The sequence below is a fragment of the Platalea leucorodia genome, assembly GCF_965183815.1.
Source record: "Platalea leucorodia genome assembly, chromosome: 16".
Taxonomy (NCBI): domain Eukaryota; kingdom Metazoa; phylum Chordata; class Aves; order Pelecaniformes; family Threskiornithidae; genus Platalea; species Platalea leucorodia.
This window is the reverse complement of record NC_138838.1, coordinates 10,638,507-10,665,645: the sequence shown is the minus strand read 5'-3', so window position 1 is coordinate 10,665,645 and position 27,139 is coordinate 10,638,507. Positions and strand designations below refer to the sequence as shown.

The following is a 27,139-nucleotide window of genomic DNA, read 5'->3' as shown; positions in this document are numbered from 1 at the left end:
CCCAGAGCACCTGGCTCCCTCCTGCAGCCAGGACGGATGGATGGACAGGGCTGTTTGCATGCTCACCGGGAAGCGTACGTCCCCAGGTGCCTCTCGCCGTTTACTGCCCTTCCTTCGGCGTCTCCTCCTCCTCCTGGAGCTGCTGCCTCCGTGCTTGGAAGTCTTCATCTGAAAGGCAGAGGCAGGCGGGGGCTGCAGCTGCTTTCACACCGGCCACCGCGCCATAGTCCCAGCCCCAGCGGGTGCCCCAGCCAGGAGGCAGCCCGGCCCCTGCCCTGGGGCAGGGATTTCCTCTCCCAGACAGACAGACAATTCCCAGGAACTGGGACACTGGGACTCTCTGCCAGAACATGCCTGAGAACACTGGAAGGAGGTTTTGGCCCACGGGGGTATTTCTGCCACGCGGTCGCACCCTAGCCAGCCCCAGGGTGGTCTGGGCTGGCACTAAACCCCCTGCCAAGAGCCACCTCTGTGCAAATCTGGCCGATGACAGACTTGCCAGCACTGTGCCCCGACCCCACGCTATGCACCCTGCAGGGCTGCACATCCCGGCTGCAAGCCCCCGAGGCCCCCCAAGAGAGATCCCGTCCCCGGTCACCCCAGCAAGTACACGCTCACAGGAGAGCTGCGTGGGACCAGGGGCGAGCCTGCTTCATGGGTGGCCATGCCCCGGCACGGACCTGATGGGAGCCATCCCCAAGCAGGGCGACGGCGTGGGGCAGGACAGGGCCGGGCACCGCGGGACCTCAGCCAGCCGTGCTGAGCACAGCATGCACGGCACGGCACGGCACAGCACGGCGTTTCTTACCGCATGAATGTCCTTCGACATCGTCGAGAAGATTTGCCGTGGAAGCTGCCGTCCCCAGCCTGCACTCTCCGCTAAGAAAAACCAGTCATGGGGCCAGGACATGGCCGCAGCACAACAACTGCCCTTCCCAGCCCACGGCCCAGCCGCGAGAGGCAGCCAGGAGGCTCCGGCCAGACCACAGCCTTGGGGAGTCCCCGGCCGCTCTGACAGCCCTGCACCCCCCCCCGCAGCTCCCCAGCCCCTTTTAGGATACACCTGGTGCTTCAACAAGTGTTTTCTTTTTGATTTCCTCATCTTCGTCTTCTCGGAGAAGGCTCTGGCGAGTTCAAAAAGCTTCTTGCGTGTGGCTGGAAGGAAGCAGCCGGGTGAGGGTCTCAGCACAAAACCCTTCTCAAAGCTGCCACGGGCGACGGGGAGAAGACAGCCAGGGCCAGCGGTGTGAGAGCCACCCGTGCCCCAACGCCCCACGGTGATACCCCGGGTTTGCCTGGAAACACCAGGGCTGCACAGGGCTGCCAGGCTCGGAGAGCTGGGTCCTGCAACCATCAGGGACGTGTTGGTCCCTGGCAGGGGGTGCTGACATTTTTACCCTTTCACTGGGATTTTCATGACCTTCCCTACGCCTGACTGACCCACATATCCCCAGTGTCTCAGCTGGCTGCAGCCCGACTCAAGCTGCCCAAAGACCTCGGTCTGTTTTGCGACAGGAGAAGCGGGCTGTGACTTGCTGAAAGGAAAGGATCGGAAAAGGGAGAGTTCCAGCAAACCCTCTGCTTGCTTTTCTAGCATTCACACAAACCCTGCTCAGAAATTCCTCTATTCCCCAGCACCACTTGCATCCTCAACTCACGCCACAACCGACACGTGCACCAGGGACGGACGGACAGTGCGGAGCTGGGGCATCAAGACCCAGGTCTCCGTCTCCTGTCCGTCGTGCTGGCCCCCAGCCTCGGTGCGTGGCCCAGGAGCTCCCTGTCACTGGTGAGGGCCAGGGGGAGGGCACCACAGGGCGGGGATGCACCAGCCCAGGACTGTAAAATGCAGATGGAAACTCAACCCCAAAGCCCCGCTGCCGGGGCTGAGCACCGCCTGAGCACAATGTGCCACCGCAGCACGCAATGGCCTGTGTCTTGCCCGCCAATGTGCCAGCCCTCTGTGCGGCTCGCGGGGTAACGGGGACGCGTGCACCCAGCTGCCGAGAGAGGTGACAAGAGACCCCCACGCACACGTGCTAGCAGGCGTGTGTGTGCCAGCTGACGTGCATGCACCGGCACACGCACGCAGAGCGGACATGCTGCGCGAGCGGGGAGCGCCGCATCGCTTGGGTGAGCGCCAGGCGATGCTGCCGGCTCTTCCCCTGCCTGCCCCGCTCCCGCCTCCCCTCCAGCCCTCGCAGACGTCCCGCTGCCAACACTGAGCCTGCAAACCGACTCACATTTTCCCATGTGTTTCAATTTGTCTCTGAATAAGGCATCGTCAGACACGGCACCGCCGGCCTCGCTGGTTACAGATGGGGCTACGTCACCTGGAAGGCAAACATCTGGTCACCGGGAGTGCGTGCACGGCGAGGGGAGGCTCGAGACAAATAATTTCCATGATCCAATTCCAGTGCTAGCAAAACGCAGCCCTGCCATGAGCAGAGCTGAGAAAGCAGGCAGGACGAGGGCACTGGCACGCCAGGGCTGGCTCTGGACGAGGACCCCCTGCAGATATCACCCCCCGAGACCGTGGGTGCAGAGACGTCAGCTTGCAGCACGCCCTCAGCCCCGCGGGGCTGCTCACCGGTCCCACCACCAGCACTGCTGCAGAGCAGGAGGCCTCCCTCTGTGCTGCTCCCCAAATTACCCCGGGCACTAATTGCACTCTGGGTATTAGATCGTGCCCATGCTCAGTACCCAGGACGGCAGGGCCACCGGATCAGGAGCAGAAGTTCAGGCATCCCAGCGAGTTGGTCAGGTGGACCAGAGACCCCAGTAGCCACGTCCTTGTGCCCCCTCCCCTCGGCCCATGCCCCTTCCCGAGGTCTGCGTGCCCTCGAAGCGCCGTGTGCCCAGCCGGAGCTCCGCCATGCCGCCCAGCCACTGCGTCTCGCCCGCCCCCGCACGGGGACATCGACAGACACCAGCTCTAATTCTGAACCCGGGCAGCTGCTCCCCTCCCCGAGGTTAATCAGGATTACCCAGAACAGTCATTATGCCTCGCAGGCACGATCCTGCACTCCGGCCAAGACAAGGGAGGGCTTTGTCTCCACTGGGAACTGGATCCCAGCTCCCACTCGCAGGGATGGATGGAGGCAGGACGCAGGAGCACCTCCACGTGGGGAGGGCAGGGAGGGCAGCAGCACCCATCCCCATCACCCACCAGCTCCTCTCCCGCGCTGGGGGGGCAGCAGGGAGGGATCAGCCAGGGCTGGGAACATAGGAGCTGCTGAGAGGTGACGCTCATGTGCATCTTGAAAGTTACCTGATATTACGGAGGAGAAACCAAAGTCATTGCTGACAGCAACACTGGTCGACTTGGATTTTTTTGACTCATATTTCAATCGATCTGAAAAACAAAAAAAAGTCCGGCGCCCTGCTCGATCAGACCCCCGAGGCAGCGCGCGCGCCTCCGCTGCCCTCTCCCCTCACGGCCCCCACGGCTGTGGAGGAAGAGGATGATGGCAAGGGAGGGAGCTCAGGCCTTGCTTCAGCACGGCGACCACAAGCACTTTGGTGGCAGCCTGCAACAGCAGGCGGGAGCGCTCCCCTCACCGCAGCAGAGGAACCGCCCGCCCGCCGCAAGCACGCGGCGAGCACACCGGTGGTTTTGCAGCTGCGGCAGCCGGGGACAAGCCCTGCAGCGAAGGTGCGGCCAGGACCCTGCAAACCACCAGCGAGACCTCGGAGGGAGACGGCCTCTCGGCCGGGGGGCTCAGAGCCGGTGGCAGTGCGACGGAGGGGAAGGGCAGCTCTTTGCTCAGCGGCAGCAAAACCACCGGTAACCTCAAGCCTTCCCTGTGCCGCCGGGCGAGCAGCTGGTGACAGGGAGCGTGGTGACAGGGAAGGCGCAATCACCGCAAAACCGGTCTCCAGTTCAGGCCCTGCCAGCACCTGGGGAGGGCACACAGCCAGGGAGGGTGCGCTGGCCAGGCTGGGCTCGGAGGGCATTTCCAAGGCTCCTTGCTATGGATTTTGCCGGGCTTTGCCGGAGACACTGCAGAGGGGTGGGCAGGGGGAGGAGAGCCTCATGGCTGGCAGCTGAGCACCAGGAGCAGGAGCCTGGGGAGCAGCCCACTGCCCGGTGTCAGCGGGTTGGACCACCTGCCACCAGCCTGGCCGCATCCTGCGCTGGCTCTGCTTTGGCACGAGCCACGATGCCATGGGCAGGGCAATGGTGCCAGCAGCCAGTGTCACAGGGGAGGCACGCACCCAAAAAGCGGAGGCAGATGTTTCTGAAGGTGCTTCTCACCTCTCTCCAGGGCGAGGAGGAAATCCCTGTTCCTCTGGAGCTCCTTCATGAACTCTTCATTCTGCAGGAAGAGCGCGATCCGCTCGTCCTCCAAGTACTGCTTCCACCGCCGCTCCTGCTCCAGGGAGCCCTGGCCCCGCGGGGCAAGCCCCTGCGGCACGGGCTGCCGGCAGCCATGGGAGCCCTGGGCAGGAGGCAAACACAGCACAGGTCGGTCAGTGGTCTCGGTGCCTGCACCGGCGCGTGCAGGAGGCTCCCTCAGCAGCACCTGAGGCTGAGCTTGGCCTTTTGCTCCTCTGCTATGCCACCGCACCTCCAGCCCCGACGGCCATTGACTGCTGCTCCCCAGCGGGGTCCCTCCCTCCTATGCCCAGCGCCCGACAGCCCGGGGCACCGTCCCCTCCGCCCAGGCTGTGCTCAGGACGGTGCTGCTGCAAAGGGGTCAAAGGGGGACAAGGCACCGCCGCCTCAGGGGACGGACATCCCACACGGGAACGGGGACCTCTCGGTCTGGGGTCAGCACGGCACGGGGAGGAACCGGTGCCTCCAGGAGAGCTCCTTTGCAGAGCGCAGACTTGCAAAGATTTTTAACTTTCAACTGTGGGGTTGAGCCAAGACAGAACCTGGTGTGGAGGCAAGGGAGAAGGATCTCAGCCAGTGCCGCTGCTTTTATTTCCCCCTATCTAAAAAGCAGAGACTGCAATTTCCCGCTGACAAATGTCCCTGCGCAAGGCACCTCATGCTCTCCCCCGGCTCCTGGCGCAGTCGCACCTGGGGAGCAGCAGAGCCGCACTCTACAGCTGCAACCTCATCCTCACCTACAATATTTATCTGATTTGTAGCTGCTCTGAGAGCGACATAAAAAGCAAAAGCACACAATTACTGGGGAAAGAAAAGGGCAGCTGCTCCTCTCCTCCCCCTGAGCCCAAATGAATTGGCACGTTCCTACTCCCAGAAAGGTAATATAGCCCGCGAAGCTCAACTTGCAGGGCAATCATTTATGAAAACGTGGCAGGCTGCCTTTGGAGCCAAAAAGGGAGGGAGGAGCCGATGCACAGGGAAGGCAGGGTGCCTGCAGCCCCCCCAGCCCCTTGCCATGCCAGGAGGGCGCTGGCCCCATCTGCGGGCTGGCTGCTGTGTTAGCACAGGGGCCGAGGGACGCTCCAGGGATGCGGCATGCCTGGGGCCGAGCTGGGTGCCCAGCGCGGGCTGTGATGAGGCTTATTGCTCCCCGCAGGGTGCTGCCCGCTGCCTGCCCCGCTGTGGGCAGAAAGGCACCCGCAACCCCAAGCCTTGTGGCTCCGAAGCCACCATGAAGCACATGGGGACTCTGCTTTCCCAGGCGCAAATCCTCTGGTTTGCACTACCTTTTCCATCCAAGTTACGCTGCACCAGCCCCTGAGCACCCTGGCAGTGCCGCTCTCCCCAAGAACGTATGCTGGTCCTGCTGCTCCTCACCAGGGTAGCAGGTAAGATTTTCAAATAATTTAAAATATTAGGTGCTTACTGCAACTGGCATTTCTGGCACTAACCACTAAGCTAATGGCAGAAAAAACATCAAAGCCTCGCTGGAAGATTCCTGTTTCACACCTTGCTCACTTCAGTCTCACCTTGAACAACAAGAAGCCCTCCAAGACTTTTGGTTTAGTCCACACCTCGTACCCAGATGCTTTCAGAGCGCTGACACTGCAAGCTCAGGGTGGCCGAGGACTGGGTCTGGTGCCCCACGCCACACCGTGGAGCCGGGGCACGGGCTGGAAGGGGCGGCAAGCCTCACCTGTGCGCCGGCGGTCTGCTGGGGCAGGATGCGGAGGAAGTCCTCGGGGAGGTTGCCCAGGAGCGGTGGGTTCCAGTTCCTGTAGCGCCCGGGCACTGGGGTGCTGCCGGGCCCCAGCACGTCCGTCCTGCAGGGCAAGCACAGACAGCACCTTTGGTGAGGGAGAAACCCACCGACGTCGGCCGCAGTGGCGGGGGCACAGGGCCCAGCATGGCAGCCCCCTGCCCAGCTCCACCGCTGGTCCTGGGAACCAAGAAACCACAGCACACCTCCCAAACCCACAGCGTTAGCGTTGAGTGTGAAAGGCTTTCCTAGCAAGTTTGAAATCTGTGGGAGCTGCTTTTCAAGCCTTGCCCTGCAACTGCACAGGCTGGATTTCCCTTCTCCTCCCTGTTTTGCTCAGACTCCCAGAAAACAGCCCTGCGGGAGCCCTAGCACTGCAGGATCTTGCTTATGAAGCTGATGAACGTCTCTCACCAGATGTCGCACCCAGCCTGCACAGCCGGCAGCACCTTCGTCCGAGGGGGCTGGCACAGAGGCGGCCCGGGCACCGGCGCTTGCTTTCCCACAAGTCCTGAGCCTACAGCCGAGGCGGTGCTGCCAGGGGAGAGCCCACACCTGCAGGGGCAGAGACCCCCGGCGGCTCGGCGACCCGGCAGCAGCAAGTCAAACTGACCCGAGGTCTCTGGTGCCGAGAGCCACGATGTGCGGGGCCCCGGCTGCCCAGCACCTGGTGTTTTCCAGCAGAGGCGAGCGCTCCCTGCCTCCAGTAGCTGATTTTTGCCATTCCACGCACTGCCAGAGCGGCTTTCCGGGCATTTCAGCTGTTCACTTTTTGGGGCCTCACAGGGATTTTTTAGCCAGCTGCGAGCTTCATTCATCTCCCTTGGCTTCGTGTCACCCAGCCTTAACGAACTGATGCCAGATGCCCCTTTGCAAGACCCCCCGGGCAGCAGCGCAGGGTGCTTTGCTGGCCACCCCGAGCAGAAGGCACGGTGCAGCCGGGGCACAGGGCTGGGGGCTCACCTGGGCGGCGGGGTGGGCGGCGCGCGGGGGCAGCGGCTGCTGAATGCCTGGCTCTCGTAGGCGGGAGGGGAGTAGACAGGAGGGGGCTCCTCGTCCGAGCTGTCTGGCTCCAGGGTCCGCTCCAAGATCTGCGGAACAAGAGGACGGGGTGAGGGCGAGTTGTGGAAACACTCCCCGCTGGGCCGGGCCCCCACGCGCGGCAGCAAAGCAGGGATGGGACCGGCTGAACACCGCTGCAGAGAGGATGGGGGCAACCTCCTGGCATCAGTCCCCCTGCACTGGGGGGCTTTTGGTGGGGTTTGGAGGTGCTGCGCTCGAGGGACAAGGCACCGCATTTCGGGTGGGCGGGTGAGCCTGTCCCTGGGTGCACACAGCCCCTGGGGGCCCTCTGACAGCAGCAGAAGGGTCTCTTGGATTTTGGGGTGGGAGGGAGGGAGAAAAGTGCTTTGGCTTGAGCCTCAAGCACTGTCCAAGACAAAACAGCCAGGCTGCACGCGCCAGATCAGTCGAATCAGGCACTGAAATCTCTGCCCACCCGCAGCAGCTGAGTAGCACCATGCCCAGGCAGAAACGAGGCAGGATGAGACTGAGCTGCCCACTCGCCATGAGCCAGCAGTGGCAGCCAGGAGTCCAGGCATGGGACCCCCACCCATAGCCATGTGCCGGGGACCACCGGCGGGGGCTACCTCGGGGGGGATGCTGTCCTCGGAGTCCGAGCTGTCGTCACAGCCACTGCTGTCCAGGTTCATCTGCAGGAGCTGGTCGATGGTGGCATCCACGGCGCCATTGTTGGCCCTTAAGACGCACTCGATGATGTCGTAGTCCATGTTGGGGAACATGGTCTTGAAGTCCTCCATGGCCTGGTTGAACTCCAGCCGGCGGACCTGCCTGGCGGGGCGGCTGTTGTTGAGCTCCTGGGCAGAGGAGCCGCCGCGCGAGCTGCTGTTGCTGCTGCTCCGACGGAAGAGGCTCGTCATGGCGGGGCGGCTGGCACGGGGGCACGGCGGCTGCGGTCCCGGCCACGGCGAGGCGGGTGCCCGCCGCCGCTCGTCACGGGGCGCTGCCCCGGCAGCCAGCGGGGAGCATGGGCGGGCGGCGGGGATCCTGCTCCCCGTGGCCGGTGGCACCGCGGGTCAGCCCCCGGCACGCTGCAGCATCCTCCCACCTGCGGAGGGGAGAGGGGAGAAAGTCACGCGGGGGACACAGCACCCAGAGGTACCGTGAGATCCCTGTCTCGGCGGGGGACATCCAATTCAATTCGACCCATCCAACTGCATCCCCGTGGGACTGGCCCATCCCCGCAGCAGGGCTGGCACACCAGAGCTTGGATGCACCGTGCCAGGTGCTGTTCAAACAAAATGCAAGATAAGAAAAATGGCATTACCTCCACCGCAGAGGGCTCCCCAGATTTAACATTTCCAGGTTTGACGTGTATTTATAAACACAGTAAAATCTCTCTTTAAAATAAAACATGGAGTGGGTTCAGAGAGTTTCAGAGCAAGGGGCTAAAATACTTTGCAGCACGGCAAATCGACCCTTGGGAAAAGCCACCAAATCCAAGATTAACATTCACTTTAAAACCATAAACAGATTATACAGCTACTGCTTCTCATTTGGAAATGCAGGGCCAAATTCAGTTCTGGATTAACTCCACTGTTGAAACAGAATTACCTCAGGAACACTTTTGATCCATAATATCATTTTCAAAGGTTTTTTCCTAAGCAGCAGGCAAAGAGTTCAAGATAACTGTCCCTAAAATGGTATTTAATTCAGAAGAACGTGCCAAGCACATTTCTTAGCGAAACAGGGTGTAATCAGATTCAAAGCCATTAAGTGGAGCAGTCACCTCTGAAGGTCACCCGGGCTCTCCCCTGCCCATAGCGAGGCCGCGTGTGACAGCCACGTCCCCAGCGCTCGCCCGGCCTCAGCCACCGCACCACTCGCAGCCCCGAGCGGCTCCAAGGTGCTTCCAGAGGCTGCCGAGAGCGAAAGCCGCTTGCAAAACCTGGCAAGCTTGGCACGAACTCCAGGAGAAGGTTTATTTTGGCAATGCTATTAACCCCTGTTTTTGTCCCCAGGGACAGCCCTGCTCTGGCTCAGTACCCAGAGGAATTGCTGACGCCTCCGGAGGACAGGAGGATGATTCCTGCTCCGCGGGCACACTCCGCTCTCCCTCCCTGGCTTTTTTGTAATCCTGGATGCATTTGCATTCAGATGCACTGAGCGTGCCACTGAGCCCTGCGAGCAAGCCCGAACGGCAGCCCCGTGCAAACACCGGCGCCTGGCCAGACCCCGCACCCCGGCTCAGGGCAGCAGCCCCCGGGCTGAGCACGGTGCCATGGGGCCCTCCAGCCGATGCTCCCGAGGGTCACAGGGTGTCCATGCTGCAAACAGACCTCTCCATGCGGGAAAGGCAGCTGGAGACCCCAGGCACGCACTGACAGCCCCACAAGGATCCCACCTTCTCCATAGTATTCCCTCGCCCTGCAGGACAGGACCCCTGGAAAAGCATCAGGAGGTTCACTGCCAGGCGCGAGGGGCCATTTCCAAACAGTACCGGGAACCCCCAGCTCGCTGCTGGCTCGCTAACAAAATGCATTTAACGGATCACTCAGCCGAGAACCATCTCCATCCCCGCAGTCGCTCTGTGTCCCCAGGATCTGCTCCTGCTTGCCAGGAGCCAGGCACAGAGCAGCGTTGTGCGAACGGAGCAGCGTTGTGCGAGCGGAGCAGGAACAATTCCGACAGCCCTGCCCGGCTCTATTCACCGAGGACAAATAAATCTGCTGGAGTCAATTAATAAAATACCGCTTCTCGGTTCCTCCTCTGCTATCATGACTCATTCATACCAAAAAGCCGGCATTGTTCGCACCTCTGGTATTATACTTTAATTGCAATATTGCATGGCTGGTTTAGTCACATATTAAATTGAGTTATAACACATTCACAGGGTACACACGCTCCTTAAAAGATCTGGCTACTCCAAGAGGATGGGGAAAGAGCCTGGACATCAAGGGGAAAACAGGTTACACAGGATACACTGCAAACACACACATTACCCAAATATGAAGATGAGAGCTTCTGCAGAGAACCATTAGCTCAGCAATGCCATGCTAGCCCATAAACCTCAAATAGTAAAATCAGCCCCTAAAATCAGGAAATGGGCTTGGAAATTCCCAGATCTATTTTAAAATCTTAAGATCTATAAAGTCACAAGAAAAGCCCGTGGTTGGGGGGTCTTTGTCTCCCAGAGTTTGACCTTTGAGTGTATATTTAAGGTCTTCTCTGTAACCACGAAGGCTGGGAAATCCCACTTACCGGAGCCAAAGCCCCCAGCCCACCACGTGCCAGGCGTCGGCAATCCCCCTGCGATCGCTCTGCCCCGCCGAGGGGGGACCGGTTCCTCCTGATGCAAACGTCTCAGTTCTGGGGAGGGCGTTAGTCAACGCGACAGGAGGGTCTGGGACACCTCATTGAAATCGCAGCCCACGCTGGATAGCGTGACTGAGCGCAGCAACGCGCCAAGTAACTGAAAGCTTCTGGTCAGAAGATGAACTAAATTAGGGACGGGGACAAGATATTTATATGCCAAAAAGGCTCTGCTGCACATCTGGCTTCAAACAACCCTGAGGGATTGCGCTGCTGGGACCTTCCCAGCCCAAAATACGGCTGGAGGCTGCGGGGCTTGCAGGAGGCTGCTGCGAAGGGCGCGTTCAGCAAAACCGAGGTGCAGCCAGTGCTCCCGGCACAGACCAGGGCCACTCCACGTGCCCTCGGGCAAACACCGCTGTGGGCAGAGCTGGCGGCAGTGAAACACTGCAAATGCAGGCTTTTAAACCCATTTTTTAAAGTCCTGCTGCTGATCCAGAGAAATGCAAACTACTACACCAGCATGAGTTAAAATCCAGAGAAAAGCAACTCAGGACATCAGCAGGAGTTAATTTAAAAGATAAAGCAGTAGTTGTATTTGCAGGATCCTCCCCAATTCCTGCTTGTCCACATCAGCATCCTCAGGTGAGCAGTGGGGAGGGACCCCCGCTGCCCGCGTGGGGAAGGGGCTCACCATGTTTCTGGCCCTTGTTTCTGTAATGTCAATGAGGGTCTGGGAAGATGCCAGGAAAAGCAAAATCCTTTGGATTTCCCAAAAAGGCAAGAAGAAAGCTGGTGTCCAACTGCCAGCCCAGGCGTGAGCATGGGCTCGCTCGGGCACGGTGGGGTGCAGGCTGGGCTTCTCTTCGCCTTGTGCCCCGTTTGCAGCAGTAGGCTGTGATGACTCATTTAGCTGTTGCCTGATCAACTTTATTCCTGCCTTAAAATAGTTCTTGCTCTGCTATCATGCAAAAAGGACCCTGAATGCTGTTATTCATTCATCCAAACCCAGGCACAGGCGTAATCCTTTGCCCTTCTGTTGCACCCATCACAGGAGGAGCTTAAAGGCTCTGCAAGCTCTGGGTGCGCGTGTCCCCATCCCGTGGGTCACGGGGAGCAGCGAGGTGGCAGCAGGGACTCTGGTGGGGCCGGCAATGCCCCCGCACCCCTGCACTAGCCCCGGCAGCACGGGGTAAAACCTCCTGCCCCGGCAGGGTTGGCAGCCGCAGGGCGCGGGCAGTGCCCGGTCCTGGCTTGCCCTGGGGACACGGTGGCAGCTCCCAGCTGAGCCGCCTCCGCGCCCAGGGCAGTGACTGCCCCAGCGCTGACCTGCGCCACGGAGAAAGTGCCAGGTGACATCCCAACGCCAGGCTGGGGGCCAGGCGCAGAGCCAGCACCGCCCCTCTGCTGTGCCGCTGTACCACCAAACCCCCAGGAAAGGCTTCCACGTTGCCACTTCCACACCAGCTTTCACCTGAGCGGCTCTGCGCTCCGGGATGGGGGCTAGCACAGAAAATGCCACCACCGCCTAGCCAGGATGGCACGGGATGCTCTCCCGCACACTGCACGCTGCGCTCAGGCACCGGCACACCTTTGAGTCCAGCTCCTGCTGTTAGCTCACCACTTAAAAAACATAAAATAAAACCAAACAAAAGCTGACCTTCGGGGAGGAGGCTCACCCCTGCGAGCCCAGGGTGCATCCTGCCTCTTCTCCCGCCCAAGCCACTAGTGACTTGCACAATTCAGATCCACCCTCGCCTGAGCCAGAGCCAAGAACAAGACCCCCGGCAGCCACGGAGAAACCCTTAATTACGCTCAGCAGGGAGCAGACAAGGCGTGCGCAGCCTGGGGGAGCGCGTCCTCCTGTGCCGGCCAGCATCCCCCCTCTACGGAGCTGCTCCTCACCCAGCCCTGGGAGCGGGGCACTCGACACCTCGCAGAAATGGACTTTGCACATCGAGGGGTGGCCCACGAGGCTGCGGGCGCTTTGGGTCAGCTCCAGCCGGGAGCGAGCATGGTGCAAGGCGCGGAGGAGGCTGCCTGCAGCTCGGCTATCAGCCATCCGGGAACGGCGCAGACGAGCAGCTGGATAATCCCAGGGGTTGGTCGAACTGGTAATGTCATGCTGGAAACAACAGTTGCTCAGCTTCGTGAGGAGCACAGCCCAAACAGAGGAGCGAACAGCTGTAAAAGCACTGGGACTCATCGCTCGCAGCCCTTGCAGCTCAGGGAAGAGCCTTGGCACCAAGTGCAAACGCAAATATTCCCTTCCCCAGTGTCTGCTGCAGCTCAGACAACAGATGGGATTGCTCAAACACTGCTAAACCAGCCCAGCCCTTTTTCCCCTGCTATTGCCACGCTGCGTTTGTCGATCATCCCTGCAAACACGCCGGAGCCATGACACCCCATTTGCAGCCAGGATGGGGGTGACACCATCGAGTGCTTGTTCCCCTCAGCCCAGGGCTCCCCCAAGGGCACCCATCGCTCAGCGGCGGCTGCAAGCCCAGGCCTGTAATGACTCGCTGGGGGATGCGGAGCAGAAGTGCAGAAGGCATTTCCATGCACAGGATTATCTAAAGACAAGGGCTGCCAGCGCCCCGGCTTCTGGAGGGAAGACTCTCGGAGAAAGACTCAAAACTAGGGAGGTTAAACCAGAAATAACAGCTTCGGCCAGAGCAGATTTGCTGAGCTCTGCCTGAAGCCTGGCCCCTGCAAAGGGATTGCTCGATACAGGAACGCCAAGTCCGGCAACATGACTGCTTGGCGGCTGCAGGTGTGACTGTAATAGGATTGAAATTGGGATGAAATGTAAATGATCGGGAACAAAAATTACAGTAGTACCTACCAGCAAACTGAAAGGCAGAGCACACGCTGAGGATGTGCAGCATGGGGCCTTATCAGTCTCTCCAAAATCCCCTCCGTCACCTTTCTGTCCGCCTCAGGGGATGCGCACGGACACCTCCTGGGCCCGCAGCCTGGGAAAACTGCTTGCAAGCAAATCCTTTTTCACGGAAACAAATACGCACTTGAGGATCCCCTTTAATACTTGTTCTACCACATATTAAAATGGCTGGGTTTAAGCCCTTTTCAAAGTAAAAAGCAATCAGGGAGGAGAGAAGAAGTAAGCCCTGTTTGAGAACCTGTGCAGTAACGTACCTCTCTGCAAAACTAAATTCCCCTCTTGGCTCCGAGAGCCGTGTTCAGAGCCAGAGGAGCAGCGAGAGGGGACCAGGGAGAGCCATGGAGCAATTCTGGCCCTGACGCCAAGCATCATCAGCGTTACCGCTCAAGCGCTCTCACCTGATGGTTTTATTGAGGAGCCCGTGGCTAGGCCTGCACTCTCAAACGCACGATAACCACATTTAAGAGAAGAAGCGGCAGCTGCTGCTGCCTCGGAGCACCCATTGCTCGCCCAGCCATGGCCGGCCATGCCATCCTCCTGGACAGATTTATGAGGGCCCTTTGTGAGCCGACCAGATGTCGGCCCTCCACAGCACCCAGCCAGCTCACGAACCGACACCACCCAGCTAAATCCTGGGGGGCCGCACTCAGCCGGAACAGGAAAGCCGGGCAGGGCTCTGCCGGGGGTCCCTCACCCCCCCGGAGCAGCACCCGAAGCACCCACCTTCCCTCCGCCAGCGCCGGGATGCAGCGGGATCTGCAGAGCTGCAAGGGGGCTGCCCAGCCCCGGGGGTCCCGGCACTGCCGGCGTGCCGGGATGCCCCCAGCCCGCTCTGCCAAGCGAGGGCAGAGCCACCCCCCTGCCCTTTGGCACTGTGCCGCGCTAATCCCCGCCTTTCACACATTTGCCATGCCAGAATTACAGCCCCCCCCAACCTCCTCCCCAAACTAAGTCTATATTAATGAGGTAGCACTAGATCTTAATCAAAAAGTCGCCTGCCTTGCAAGGCTGCCTTGCACTGGTTTCGTTGAAGGTAATTTGATCTTGGTAGGACGACATTCCTAAAATAGTTGAGGGAATTCAAACATGAAATAAGGTTTCCAGGAAGGGATTAAAAAAAAATGGGTCAAGCAAGTGTGAGCGATTAAAGTAACCCAGCATCCCTTTGTATGGTTTAACTGCATCTCTGTTCAACTCTATCTTGTATCAACGTGTAATAAATTAGATGCATGAGGCTGCCTAAAGCAGAGAGGCCAATATAAAATTATTCCACGAGGTGGCTGAACATCAGCGACCTTTCCTCCTCCGGCTTTCACCGCTGACATCAAAACACGCATGTCCCAGCTGAAAAATCAGCTTAGAGCTTGTTTGAAACGGCTACGAGGAGCAAGCGCTGCCCGGTGCAAAGGCTCACACGACAGCAGCAAGGTGCGGGTGCCAGCACTGCCTCCATCCCACGGGAAAGCCCTGTGCCCATCGCCGAACTCCCTGCCTCAGTTTACCCATCCGTCTCAAGCCTCGCAGGAGGGAAGCCCAGGCACCTCCGTGCCTGCTCGCATCCCCCCTGGCACCGGCCACAGCCGTCATGCAAAGCCCTCACGCCATATGTCACACGAACCCATCTTGAACTGCTTATCCCTTCTCCCCCCTTTGTGCTCCTGGCTCGGCACAAAAGCACCAGGAAGCAGCGGGGAGTGAAAGAAAATAAAAATTCCTGCAGAGACAAAGGTGCACGGCTCTCCCCGGGGCCGGACCCAGGTCAGGGTGCGTGGAGTCACCTCCAGGCAATTTTGGGGTTAGATTTGGTCAGCGAGCACCTAACGGGGAGCGGGTGAAAGCAAACACAGGCTTGGGGCAGGGCTGGCCCCGCTCCCCAGCTAATTAGCACGGCTGATTCACAAATGCTAATTTGCCATTTTAGGTCAAGGGTCAAAGAAATTAAAGCACAGGAGGGGAAAAACGGAGAAAGAGCCTGAGCGGAGGCAGCCCCTTCCCCTCCAGCTCTTTGCATAGCAGGAACATACTGGGAATGGACTGGGATTAGACTGGGCTGACCCTGCCACAGCCCAGTGGTGCAGAGCATCTCTGCAGGATCTGGCCCTGGGCATCCCACAAAGCGTGGCAGGGACAGGCAGGGACAGGCAGCGCAGACCAGGGCCAACGCAGGCGAAAGGCAGCACCCAGGTGCTGCCCAGCCACCAGCATCTCTGGCTGCTGCTCTCTCCTGCCCTCAGGGTTTAAGGGCCATCGCTTAACATGCAAAGTCAAAAAAAACCCTGTATTGGTTTGCCCGAGGCTCTGTGGAACAGTGAGACCGCACGAGTTTCTGTGGAAACAAAATTAGTCGAGTAAAACTCCCACTGACAGCACGGTGAATTATTTACCAGGACAGGCCCTGGGCCATTAGGGTCTGGTTGAAAGATTTAGAGGTGATCGCTGCATGGGTTGCTGGCAACCTCTTCCCTCGGGGCACTAAACCACAGCTGAGGAGGAGGAAAGCCCCTGGGTTTCCATGCCATGTGCACGCTGAAACCCACCGGGGATGCTGGGGGGGCCTGCGCGGGAAGGTCCCGCACCTCCATCGTCATGTCGGCAGCTTCAGGTGTCCCTGGGGAGAGGACGAGGGCGGCACGGGGGTACGACAGGGAGATGCAGCAACAGGGAGATTGTGATGAGCAGACACAAATAACCTGGTGTGAAAGAGGAGAGCTGCAGGCATCCAAAGCCATCGCCTTCCTGTGGTTTTGCTTTTTTACAACAAATTGACCGTACCGACGAGAATGCGTGCGAGTGCAGGGACTCTGCTGGGCTGCTCCTCAGCCAGCTCCTGCCCTGCCCTCCGGGAAGGCAAGCGGGTGCAGGCGCCATGGCAGAGCCTCTCCGGGGAAGCCGAGGGAGCCTTGGGGCCGTCCTGCGGGTATTTTGCATGAAGCGGTAAAGCAGGACACCAGTCTGCCCTTCCAAGCAGGACCCCTCGCTTATTCATGCCCCCCCGGCCCCTTGCTACGTGGCACAGCAGCAACACATGACATAAAGCCAGTGACAAGGCTCCTGCCCGATGCCCGCCTGCCGCACACCGGCCACCCTGCGCCGTCATCCATCCCTCGGCATCCAGGATGAGCCTGCGCTGCCGCTGCGCCGAAGGCAGGAGCTGGCCGCAGCCCCACTCAGCCCACAGCACCTCTCAGCACCATGCTTACAAGTCAGGATCGCTGCGAGCCAAGACCGAGGGGAAGAAAGGGACTAATTAAGTTGCAAATGGAGGAGCTCTTTTTTTTTTTATGAGTCACTAAGCCATATGGCTGATGCAAGCTATCCCACGAAAGCACCGAGCCGACAATTCAGGCGCTGCCGTATCCTCGTTGTCCTGGGACACGGCGTCACACTGTAATTGCGCCGGTCTTTTGTCCTCCCTCGCGCTCGGTGACATTGCTCAGCAGAGGAGAACCTGCTTGAAACACTATACCTCGCCAGGGACAGATATTTAATTAACACCAATACGTCAGGCCCCTCCTGCAGAAGCATTTGCAGCCAGCCTCAAGAACAGGCTCCTCCAGCCCCAGCACAACAGGGCTCACGGGGGAGAGAAAAGCCCTCGAAAGCCAACGGATCGAGTTTGCTCCGTTCCTTCTGCTCCATCACAGCACATCAGTTTTATACAGAAATTAGACGGGATGCTAACCTGGATTTGAAGCCAGGCCAATGCTGAGATAAGCTCTCAGTCTCCTTTCAAGCTCAGCAGCAGGGTCTGCTCCCGTGCCAGCACAGCCCCAGTTCTCGGCAGCGAGGGAAACCCAGAGCTGCCGAGCAGCGGCTCTGCCCGCTGCCCCCTTCGCCCGCTCGCTGCTTGCTGTGCCCAGCCACCAAACTAGGTCACGTTCTTCTTCAAAATCCCATTTCGCTTCTGTTTCATTATTTTTAAGTTTCCATAATTAATTCATGTACAACCCCATCGCTGTCCTGTCCTGGTTGCTCTGCACTGGCCTGACCGTGCCAATTGCCAGCCAGGGAGGTTCAAAGCCACAAGAATCTTATAAGCAACAGTTTAGGCTCCAGGAGCCCGGGAATCCTCCCCGACGGCCGTCCCCCGTTCCCACCGCTGCCTTACGGGCCCAGCATCTGCTGCCACACAACCCATCTCCATCGGCCAGGGCTCCGGCCACCATTCCCCCCCTGCCCATGCCCAGTCCAGCTCTGCAAAGGCACGAGGGGTGGCAGGGTCCTGCCCGCGAGCTGTGCCCAGGCTCCTGGTCCCCCCGTCCCCCTCGCAGATGGCACCTGGAGGTGAAGGCAGGGCTGTGCCCGACGGAGGAGGGTGCCAGTGCAGCCTGCGGTGCCTCCCGCTGCTCCCCAGAGCTCCCCGGCTGCTGCAAAGGTTGCACTCGTGTGCGTTCAACTGCTGCCTGGAAGTGTGGTGGCAAAGAAAAAACCCACCGTTATAATTGACTCCGTAACCAAGGCAAATATTAAAATCAGCTTTGAGCCTGAATGTCCCTGTAACCCATCTAGCAGTGTGCCATGCTCCATTTTCTGGAGACGACCTGCCTGTTTCCCCCCAGCTCAAGCTCTGCTTTCCTCGCCAAGGACGGCGGGAAGGCTCCATCGCCGGCGTCCTTGCGTGCCCGGCTGCATGCACCTTCCCTGGGGAAGTGAGCGAGGGCAGGGATCGACAAGCTGTCAGGCAGAAGGAAAAAATACCACTTCCAGGAGTCAGAGCTCATTTCCCAGCAATAAAAGCAGACTGGAGCTAGGGGAAAGCACCACTAATGGGGATGCGCATCCCGCACCACTTCAGCCGCAGACAGGAAAGGACCTAGGGGCTGCAGCCTGGAAAAATAAAAGCCATCAACAAATGCTTGGTTTTAAGCAGTATAGCCCTAGATTGGGTTCAGATCGGCGCATAAAGATCTGCCCTTCCCAACACGTGTTACTGCTGTGGGCAATGCCCTCCGCGTGCCAGCCTTGTCTCCCCAGCTCCTAGCTACAGATCCTCCAGCAGACGGGAAAAGAAAACGTTATTGCCTCCTCCCAGGGAGGGGAATTGCTCAGATCAGCATCCTCCCTTAGCCTCCCCACTCTCCCCTCCATCCTTTTCAGCCCCATTATCCCCACTCCACACACACACACACTCCTCTGGGGACCCAAGGAAGGGCCAGAGTGTCCATTGCTCATAAATGCCACCTAGAAATGAAGACCTGAAGCTTTTGTGCTTCCCAGAGTTATTTGTGGGTGGATTTTATCTCCTTTTCCATCTATTCTTGGTGCGCTTTGGTGAGGAGGGTCCTTACCGGCGAGCCGGCAGCCTGCCTTCCCTCTGCTGGGCTCACACACCGCAGCTGCAGAGGATGCGAGAAAGACAGTTATCTCCCCAAAACAAACCCCAGAATATACAGGCAGAACCGCCAGCGATGGGGACATGCTGGCACCCAGCCACGCACAACCGTGGCAGGAGGGGACGGTTCCTGCAAGACAGTTACTTTGGATTTTAAGACACTTGTTTGTTTATTTGTCACTGGGCAACCAAGAAGATGGAAAAAAATATCAATGTCATATTGTCACCTATGAGTCACTGCTCAGCACAGGCTGGGATGCCTCGTTCCTCCCACCGCCGAGCACGGGGCAGCCAAGGAAAAGCCTGAGGCACCCCAAAAGCAGCTCATCCCGGCTCTTGCTGCCTGCCCAGTCCTGCCCCGATGCCTTCCCCATCCCTGCAGCTGGGGACACCAGTGGCCCGGGGACATCGGTGGCCCAGGGACAACTTTCCGGGCCCTGGAAGGCAGCGCAGGAATTTGCATTTATATTTGCATTTCCTAATTGCGCCTGCGGGTTTCCTGGGGCAGCGGCTGGCTTTGGTTTCCATGGCAGGTTTTGTGCGGACCCCGAGAACCGAGGGAGGCACAAAGGGGCCACAATGGACCTGCCACTCACCCGCATCAAAGGCGGCCGGCGGGGCGGGACGGGGGCACCGCGGACGGGGGCACCACAGCCTGTGCCCCCCCCGGCACTGCCAACACCGGGGTGGACGCGGGGACCCCCCCGGGGCAAGGGAGGAGGCCAGCCGGCGGCCGACACTCGCGGGACACCGGTGGTTTCGGCACTGCCGGAGGAGCGGTGAGGACACAATGCCAGCACGGCTGCTCGACGGAGGAGCCGAGTCTCAGCCATCGCCTGGAGGTGGCAGCTGCCCCGTGCCCGTCAGAAGTGGTGCAAGAGCTGGACCCAGATGTTCCCCCTGTTCTTGTTTACAGTTATTTTCAGCCGGCTTTCCATCCAGCTGGGGTGGATTTCTTTCCCCTTCCAACTTCCCTGTTCCATTTGGGGACTGTCTTGCCGGCAAGGCTCCCTGCCCAGGCTCGCCTCGCACACCGCCGTGCCTGCTTGGCTCCTGCGCTAACCCCAGGGAACCGGCAAACCAGCCAAAACCAGGACCGAGGCCTGGGAAAACCTGGTCCCCAAACCACTGCTGCAAGCCCAGTGCCGCCAAGCAGAGGCGAGGCTCCAGCCAACGTCCCTCCACGCTCTGGCCACGGTGATGGAGACGCTGCTGCCCCGGCCATGCCCCAAGAGAGGGACCCATTACCGCCTCGCACACCTGCGAGGGGCTCCGTGTTATGACTTCAAGCATTTTTCTTATTTTATAGTACACATTTATCATCATCATCATCATCATTAACTTGTGCAGCCCAAAAGCTTCCCAGCTCTGACCACGAGCACCCCGTGATGCTGGCCAGGGAGCGCACCCAGAGGGTTATGACAGCAGCCCCCTCCCCGCGGATCCCAGCCCGGGATTTTACCCTCACGGCACAGACGCCAGGCGCGAGTGACCCTCTGGCTCCTCTCCCAGCTGCTCCCCTCCGAACGCCACCGCCAGCAGCGTCCCCCGTTATCTTTGCCCCTGCAGAGGGTGTTTGTGCAGGCAGATAAGTACTGAGCACTCCCTGTTGCACTGGGAAGCCCTGCTCGCTGCCCGCGCCCTCATATCAGCCCGGGGCGGAGGGGGACCACAGTGCCCACGCCGCCGCGATGGCAAAGCCTGCTCAGCCACACCATGGATCCGGTCGGGGAAAAAGGGTAGGTGTCGGTGTGTAGACGCTGGTTTGTTAGGGTTTTTTTGTCATTTGAAAGCTCTTTTTTAATAAAATGCTGAAAAAGCCAAAACTTTCCTGGGAACTTTGTGGCTGGGAAGAGGATGGGCATCTTTGACCCGTCTTTGAAGGAAACACTTTTGGCAATCGGAGGCTCCGGTACCGGGATGCGGCTGCAGGCACCCGGGGATCAGTGCGTAAGGCTCTGCCGGCATCAGGCACATCCTCAGCACGGCGGAGACAGGCATTGCCGGGGTGGTCAGACATCACGGCGGGGAAGGCCACAGGAGCGGCGTGCACAGCGACAGGGAACAACGAGAAAGGCACAGCGAGCCGACAGCGGGCTGGGTGTCCTCTGCCGCAAGGACTGCCGAAAGCTTTCCTTTAGCCCCACCGCCGGCACCGGCCGACCTCCCCTCCCAGAGGTGCACGGCTCCCTTGGGGTCTCGCTGCCCCGGTGCCGGGCTCCAGCCAGGCGCTTCCACGGGAAAACCTTTGTGAAAATCACAAAAAGCTTCACAGCAGAGCAGATGCCACTTCAGCCTGTGTCGTTAGACAACGAGGAGGAGGAGGAGGTGAGGAGAGCCACAGCTTCCCCGGCCGTGGGGCAGCCCCGCCAGCAAAGCCCCAGTCACAGCCTCAGGGGTCAGCCCAGGACGGCGGCTTTCCCGCGCGGATATCCTTACCGCTCCGTCCCCCACGTTTGTTGTCAGTGATAGCAGCAGGAGGAGGTGTGAGGAGGAGGTGCGACTCCGCTGCTTTTTAAAAAAATAATAAAAAGGAGCCTTTCCAACCCGCCTGACGAGACCAACAGTGCATGAGAGAGCTGCTCTGAACGGTGACTTCCACAAGCAAGGCAGCTCCCAAACCCTTCTCCATCGCCGTTTGCCCACAACCCATCGGTGGCAATGTCAGCGCTGGCCGGGAACCCCGGGCAAGGAGCAGCCTGGCGGGACGGTGCCCTCCGTCCTTACGGGGAGATGTGGCTGGGCACCTGGCCGGGGGTCCCCAAACAACCCCCAGCCCAGGAGGTGACCGCCAACGCCTTGGCACGCCGGGGCCCTGCTGCGGTTCCTACGCTAAGCTGTGACCCACCCCGGCGGCGATGTCAGGGGTGCGAAGCGCATCGCTCCGCAAACCAGGCGCAGAGGAAGGGGATGACGTCCTGCAGCGGGAAGCCACCAAAGCCCCAACCCTGCCCGCGCACCCTGTGCGCCGGAGGGGTTAGGCTCGGGGAGCGGCGATGCTCCGGGGGCTGAGGGGGACGCCGGGACTGCCGGCAGCCCGGTCCTGCCCCAGGGCTGGCGTCTGCCATCCTGCTCCCAGCCCCACGCAGGGATGGGGACGCTTCACCCCGCACACCCACCCACGCCGTGGCAGCGGGCTCAGCTGCACCCACGCCTCCCTCAGGGCTCTCCCCACACGGGATGGCCTCTGCGGGACCCTCCGGGTGCCCGGCGGGAGCGGGGCCCCGGCACGGCCGAGGGGCTCCGCCGGGAGGTGGGGAGCCGGGAGAAGCGGCGGGGCCAGGCCGCTGGGCTGCGGCCCCGACCGCCCGGCTCCCAGCCCGGCTCCGGAGGGGGCCGCCGGGCAGCCGCAACAGGCGCGGCCCCGCACCGGGCCCGGCCGCAGCCGCCGGGCGCCCCCGGGCCGCCCTGCCCGGGCCCCAGCGGAGGCCGAACCGGCGGCACCTCCCGCCCCGCCGGGGCTCGGGGGCGGCCGCCGGCCCCCGCCGCGCCGCGCAGCGCCGGGCTCGGCCGGGCGCAGCCCCCGGCTCGGCCGCGCAGCCCCGGGGCCGCCCCCCGCTCCCGGCCCGGCCCCGGCGGGGCCCGCGAGGCTCCGGGCCGCGGCCCGCGCAGGCCGGGAGGCGCCGCCCGCCCGCCCCGGCCCGGCCCGGCCCGGCCCCGCTCGGCCCGGCCCGGCGCACAAAGAGCCCCGTCCCGCCCCCCCTTACCGGCGGTCGGCGCCGCGCTGCGGGGGCGGCGGCGGCAGGCTCCAGTCACGCCGGGAACCATGGAAAGGAGCCGGGACGGGAGACGTACGTGGCGGGCGGGCGGGGGCGGGGGCGGCCGCCGTGCCCGGCAGCTGGGGGCGGCGCGGCGGGGCCGGGGCCGGGGCCGGGCCGGGGCGGCCCGGGGGGGCGCTGGGAGCGGGGCCTAGCGGCGGCCGGGCCGCAATGCAGCGGGGACGGGGGTCGCTTGGGGCCCCCCTCGGGGCCTGGGTGAGCCCCCCCCGGGTCTGGAGGTGTCGGCCCGGCCGGAGGCGTCGAGGGGCCGGCACCGCCCCGTCCCCTCTGCCCCCGCCGAGGCCTGACCCGCCACCACCCCGGGTCTGCCCGGCCCCGGGGGTGAGACAGCCCCTGGCGGGGGCTCTGGGGGGCTCAGGATCCCCTGCGCTGGACCCCGGCTTCCCCAGCACCCGCGGCTGCGGGGCCGGGCACTCTGGCCCTGGCCAGCCCGGGTGCGACCGGTGCGGAGCAGCATCCCGAGGAGAGCTGCTCTCCGGGGCTGGTTTTCGGTCTCCTCCGCACCTTTTGAGCATCCCAGGCTCCTGGATTTCAGACCACCAGCCCCGTGCACGCATGGGGTAAGGAAGGGGACGCACCACTCCTGCCCCAAGGGCTGAACATGAGAGACGGATTATAACAAAGCATCACTTCGACCACAGATAGAAAGCAGCCGTCTCCGGTATCCAGCGCTACAGTGTCTGACAGCTTGCAGCCATACCACAAAACAGCTCAGGACGGGAAGTGATCTCCTCTTACAAATTACAGGAGCCAGTTTACACAGGGCAAACACTTCCCGTTTTGCAGAGACCGGAGTGAGACCGCGAACGGCAGCAGGTCAGGGCCTCCGTAGCTCTCCAGACCCTTCCGGACACGCTGCGGGAGGAAAACCGCATCTCCGGGCACCCGCGGCCGGCCTCCCACAGCACCCTGCCGCGGGCAGCAAGACCGGCTCGGAAGCACATCTGGGGGTGCCGGACCCTGAGCACGCGTTTGGGATGGTCCAAAGCTCTCGCAGGACGGCCCTCCGTGCAGAGATTTTTCCCCAGTCGGTCGTTTCATCCGTGTCTGGCAGCTAAGCGATCCTTAGCCTGGGTAAAAATCTGTAAGGCTTTGACAAGGAACACAGACATCAGTAAGAGTGAAAACATGAGAGGCAAACCTTCGGCTTTCAGTGCGTACATTCGCTTTCCCAAAGTTAAACGCAGATCAGCTTCTCTTCTGTGACACAGCGCCTTGCCGTGAGCTTTGTTGACTGCAATCTCTTTTCCTAATCCAGGCTTGTTTCGGGGGAAACGGGCGATTTTATCAAATTTCTTTACTGTCCTTTGATATGGGTCTGAGCTGCTAATGACGCTAGGAGGTAAAAAGAAATGGGAATAGAAATACACAACTATGAAGAATTAAAAGAGTGAATTTAATTCAGCCAGTTCCGACTAAATTGATAATTCCCTGAAAAACAAACCTTGCACAGAAAACACAGAATACAAATGTTTTGGTCTTGACAGCCGGCAAGAACAGCTAAGTGACAAGGTGAACGGAGTATTTCTGCCTTCTCTGAAAAACAAAAGGTGCCATACATTCTGAAAATGCCCCTTGTTTTTTTACTAAATGGGTTGCTTTTGGAGGGAGCTACGGGAAAGGCTTTGCGAGGAAAGCAGAGGTCTGTACTCCGATACAAGCAGCGATTTCAGATGCCCATGCTGAAATGTTTTACAAATGTCTGGTTTTCAAAAAGCATCTGTGCTTCCTTAAAGAAAAAGCCAGGGCTTTTTAAAATGGCTCAAATTAGCCCAGAAACCTGAAGAATCAAAAAAAAAAAATCCATTATTATTTTTAAAACATCATAAGCCCGGCTTTCCCAGCGGTCTTTACTTGGGAGATGCAACGTACGACGAACGATGGGACGGCAACGCCCTGGCCAGCCCGTGACGAGGGAGCTCGCTGGACAGCCTGGCTCAGTTTCTCTTAGCACCGAAATACTTTTTCCAAACCAATACCAAAAAAGGTTTGTTTCTAGGTCAAGACCTCAGTACTAAATTTTAACCAGGGGCTGACAGTCAACTCCGAGCACAGCTGTAAAATGGATTCGCAGCAGAAGCTCAGGCATTCTTTTTCTAATTAGAAAACAGTCATTGAGCCTTGCGCGTTTAAAGGTGAAAGCTATTTTTGACATAAAAATTAGCACGTAGTTCCTCTGTCATCCTTCAGTTGCTGCTCTGGAAGCTGTGAGCGAATGATCCAAAGATAAGCAAGATGTATAAACACACCGAATTAAATGAATAGGTAGAAGGGGATCAAGTTTTAAGTTTTATTCTGCCTGACAATTAGGAGAGGAAGAGATTTATTTTTACACTTACTATTTATCCTAAAAAGCACTGGTAAAAAGGCCCACTTAAGCACCAAGACAGACCTCAAAGGCATTTAAAAACTTGGAAGTGCTTTTAATAGCTGCCTTTTGAAAATACTGTTAAATCTGTTTTTGAGACGGATAAACTAAGCCACCAATAAAGCAAGGCAGGAGTTTTCAGAAGGACCCAGCAGTGAAAAACTGTAGTCCACTTCTCAACGACTCAGCTCCCATACGGGGACCCTGAGATAAAAAAAAAATACCAGAGTACTGGATCCTTTTAAAAACCTGAGCGTTCTTTAAATCTAAATTTTCCTTCCTTCTTTCTTTGGCGGGAATCTAACCCTGACAGCCTTGAAAATGAACACCAAGCAGTTGTCAAAATGCGGCTCAGAGTGACTGTTGCTAAAATAAAAGTGAGGGAAGAGCGAGCAGAACCTGGAGGGCTTATCCCCACCAGTAATGCCCCCGCCTAATCCCTCGGCAACCCCGGCCCCTTTATGTAACCTGGGATTGCTGCAGCTCAAACAGCTTATTAGGGTTTGGGTGTTTTTCTTTAAACCTCTCGTGGACAAATGCAAACACACTAAATACTTTTTTCCTCTGCCACTCTAAAGGAAAAGTTAGTGTAAGAGGGGGGAAAAAAAGATCTTTTATTTGTGAACAATGGCAAACAGAACTTCACTCGTACGCCGAGAATAACACGTGGTTCTCTCGCTCATCCGTGATCTTGGCTGAACAGACATCTTCCCCATTTACAACACTCAGGTGTAACTCTCCAATGGTAAGACATAAAAGGTCGACTCCCAAATTTCTCCTCACCCCAAACACCCTCTGGAAGCGGTGGGGTGTTCCAAATAATACAGAAAAAAGCGTGCCCAAGGTAAACCATTTCTACGGTTTCCCGGCAGCGTGGGGGGCTGTGCGTGATACTTACTTCCCGCGGCCCGCTGCCCCGCCGTGCCTCGCCAGCGCAGAGCCAGGCACCCGGAGGCTCTCCTTGCCCGCAGGACGAGTTTTCGTGCCATTGATCTGACTGTTCTGACTTCCCACAGCACAAATCCTTCCAAGGCAAAATTCAACTTTAAAACTGTTAGTCGGTGCTAAGCCACGAACCTAACGCTGAATGCTTATGGAAACTGAAGAAGAAAAAAATACCCCCCCTATTGAACTACTTGCAATCGGAGACGTGAATGGGCTCGATATAAAACCCACTCGAATCAACGGCAATAGGCTTCCCCGGGCGTTGGACTAGATCCAGCTTCAAAGTTTCCATGAAATAAACTAGGCTAAGCGCATCAGCTGCACAGAAACTAACTTGGTGTAACAGGAGCATCTGTTCTTCACATCCACCATTTTCTTATCGTCTTAACTTCCCGGGGCTGCAGCGACACGAGTTGCCGTACAAATCCCTCATCGCTGTCGTGCGACTATACATCGTCTCCCGACAGCAGCTGGCCTTATTGCCTCGTCATACCAGCGACTGTAAGGTAGCATGCATGCCGTATAAACTACTTGACCAGGTAGCTTTCGTTTGTCAAAAAACAGCTTAATGTATTTTGTATGATGGCATTACAAAGTGAAATTAATGTCCGTATTGAGACAGCTGAGGAGCACACCTCGGAACCATTTATACACAGTACAAAGCAAATGTTTACCCAAGTACAAATGAAACAGGTTGACAATTAGCTAATGTAGCTTTGTGGACATAAACCAGGTACATTCGAGCAGAACCAACATAAAATAAAAAGGAAACAGCCCTTTTCCTATCCCACGCTAAGAGCACCGTGGTTAGTGGTTTGGGAAGCCTCTCTCAGATTGAAAAATTTCCTTGCCGGTGTTTAATGTGTTTATTCTACTGCTACTCTGCTGGGATAAAAATAACATCAGCAGGGCAGGCTAGCTGTACAAAGGACCCACTGTCAATACTACAGTAATTGACAACATACAATTAAGTCTCACACCTGTTTATTGTAAGTCATTCATAGATAACCACTTCTAGTACACATTTTCATATTGGCTTTTAATGCTTTTGTTTTTTTAAGCTCAGGGACGCCCAAACTTCATCTAAGGGTCATCTCTGCCATTTACCCAGATCCAGAACGCTACGCCTACTACGGAAAACTGGTGCGAGTTGGTATCATTGCCACGGGTAACGGAGATGGCTCGGAAACTACACATCCCAACATGCAACGCCCCACCGGCGCGGGCTGCTCTACGCTACGGGAGGAAGGAGTTTTGCTGGGGTGCATTCGCCTCACATGCCTCGTTTCGGCCGTATCGGCCTAAGTCATGCAGCTGTCTGCACGCAATGCTCTACACAGTGCAAAAACGAAGACCTCTACACATCTGGAGTAAGAACAGTGG

General features: G+C 58.9%; 1 protein-coding gene and 1 long non-coding RNA gene across 13 annotated transcripts in view; one reads left to right on the top strand and one right to left on the bottom strand.

Annotated features, from left to right (window-relative positions):
* The window catches only part of CUEDC1 (CUE domain containing 1), a 26,238-nt gene extending 3,785 nt beyond the window's left edge, over positions 1–22,453 (bottom strand). Inside the window, exons 1-12 of one of the 6 annotated variants that reach the window (XM_082328342.1) lie at positions 20,127–20,226; positions 17,611–17,735; positions 7,748–8,226; positions 7,062–7,189; positions 6,513–6,653; positions 6,036–6,162; positions 4,259–4,442; positions 3,272–3,355; positions 2,244–2,333; positions 1,062–1,155; positions 809–867; positions 67–168 (exon numbers count right to left, since the gene is read on the bottom strand). In XM_082328342.1, the coding sequence (XP_082184468.1) occupies positions 101–168; positions 809–867; positions 1,062–1,155; positions 2,244–2,333; positions 3,272–3,355; positions 4,259–4,442; positions 6,036–6,162; positions 6,513–6,653; positions 7,062–7,189; positions 7,748–8,038 (1,266 nt within the window). In that variant the 5' untranslated portion in view covers positions 8,039–8,226; positions 17,611–17,735; positions 20,127–20,226 and the 3' untranslated portion in view covers positions 67–100. Of the gene's footprint in view, positions 1–66; positions 169–808; positions 868–1,061; positions 1,156–2,243; positions 2,334–3,271; positions 3,356–4,258; positions 4,443–6,035; positions 6,163–6,512; positions 6,654–7,061; positions 7,190–7,747; positions 8,227–17,610; positions 17,736–18,620; positions 18,667–20,126; positions 20,233–22,371 lie in introns of those variants that run through there. The other 5 variants (XM_082328343.1, XM_082328341.1, XM_082328345.1 and 2 more) reach the window with 5 other exon arrangements.
* The window catches only part of LOC309598137, an 18,211-nt gene continuing 13,431 nt past the window's right edge, over positions 22,360–27,139 (top strand). The window contains exons 1-2 of one of the 7 annotated variants that reach the window (XR_014229965.1): positions 22,360–22,455; positions 23,230–27,138. This is a non-coding gene — a long non-coding RNA (uncharacterized lncRNA). Of the gene's footprint in view, positions 22,456–22,566; position 27,139 lie in introns of those variants that run through there. The other 6 variants (XR_014229966.1, XR_014229967.1, XR_014229968.1 and 3 more) reach the window with 6 other exon arrangements.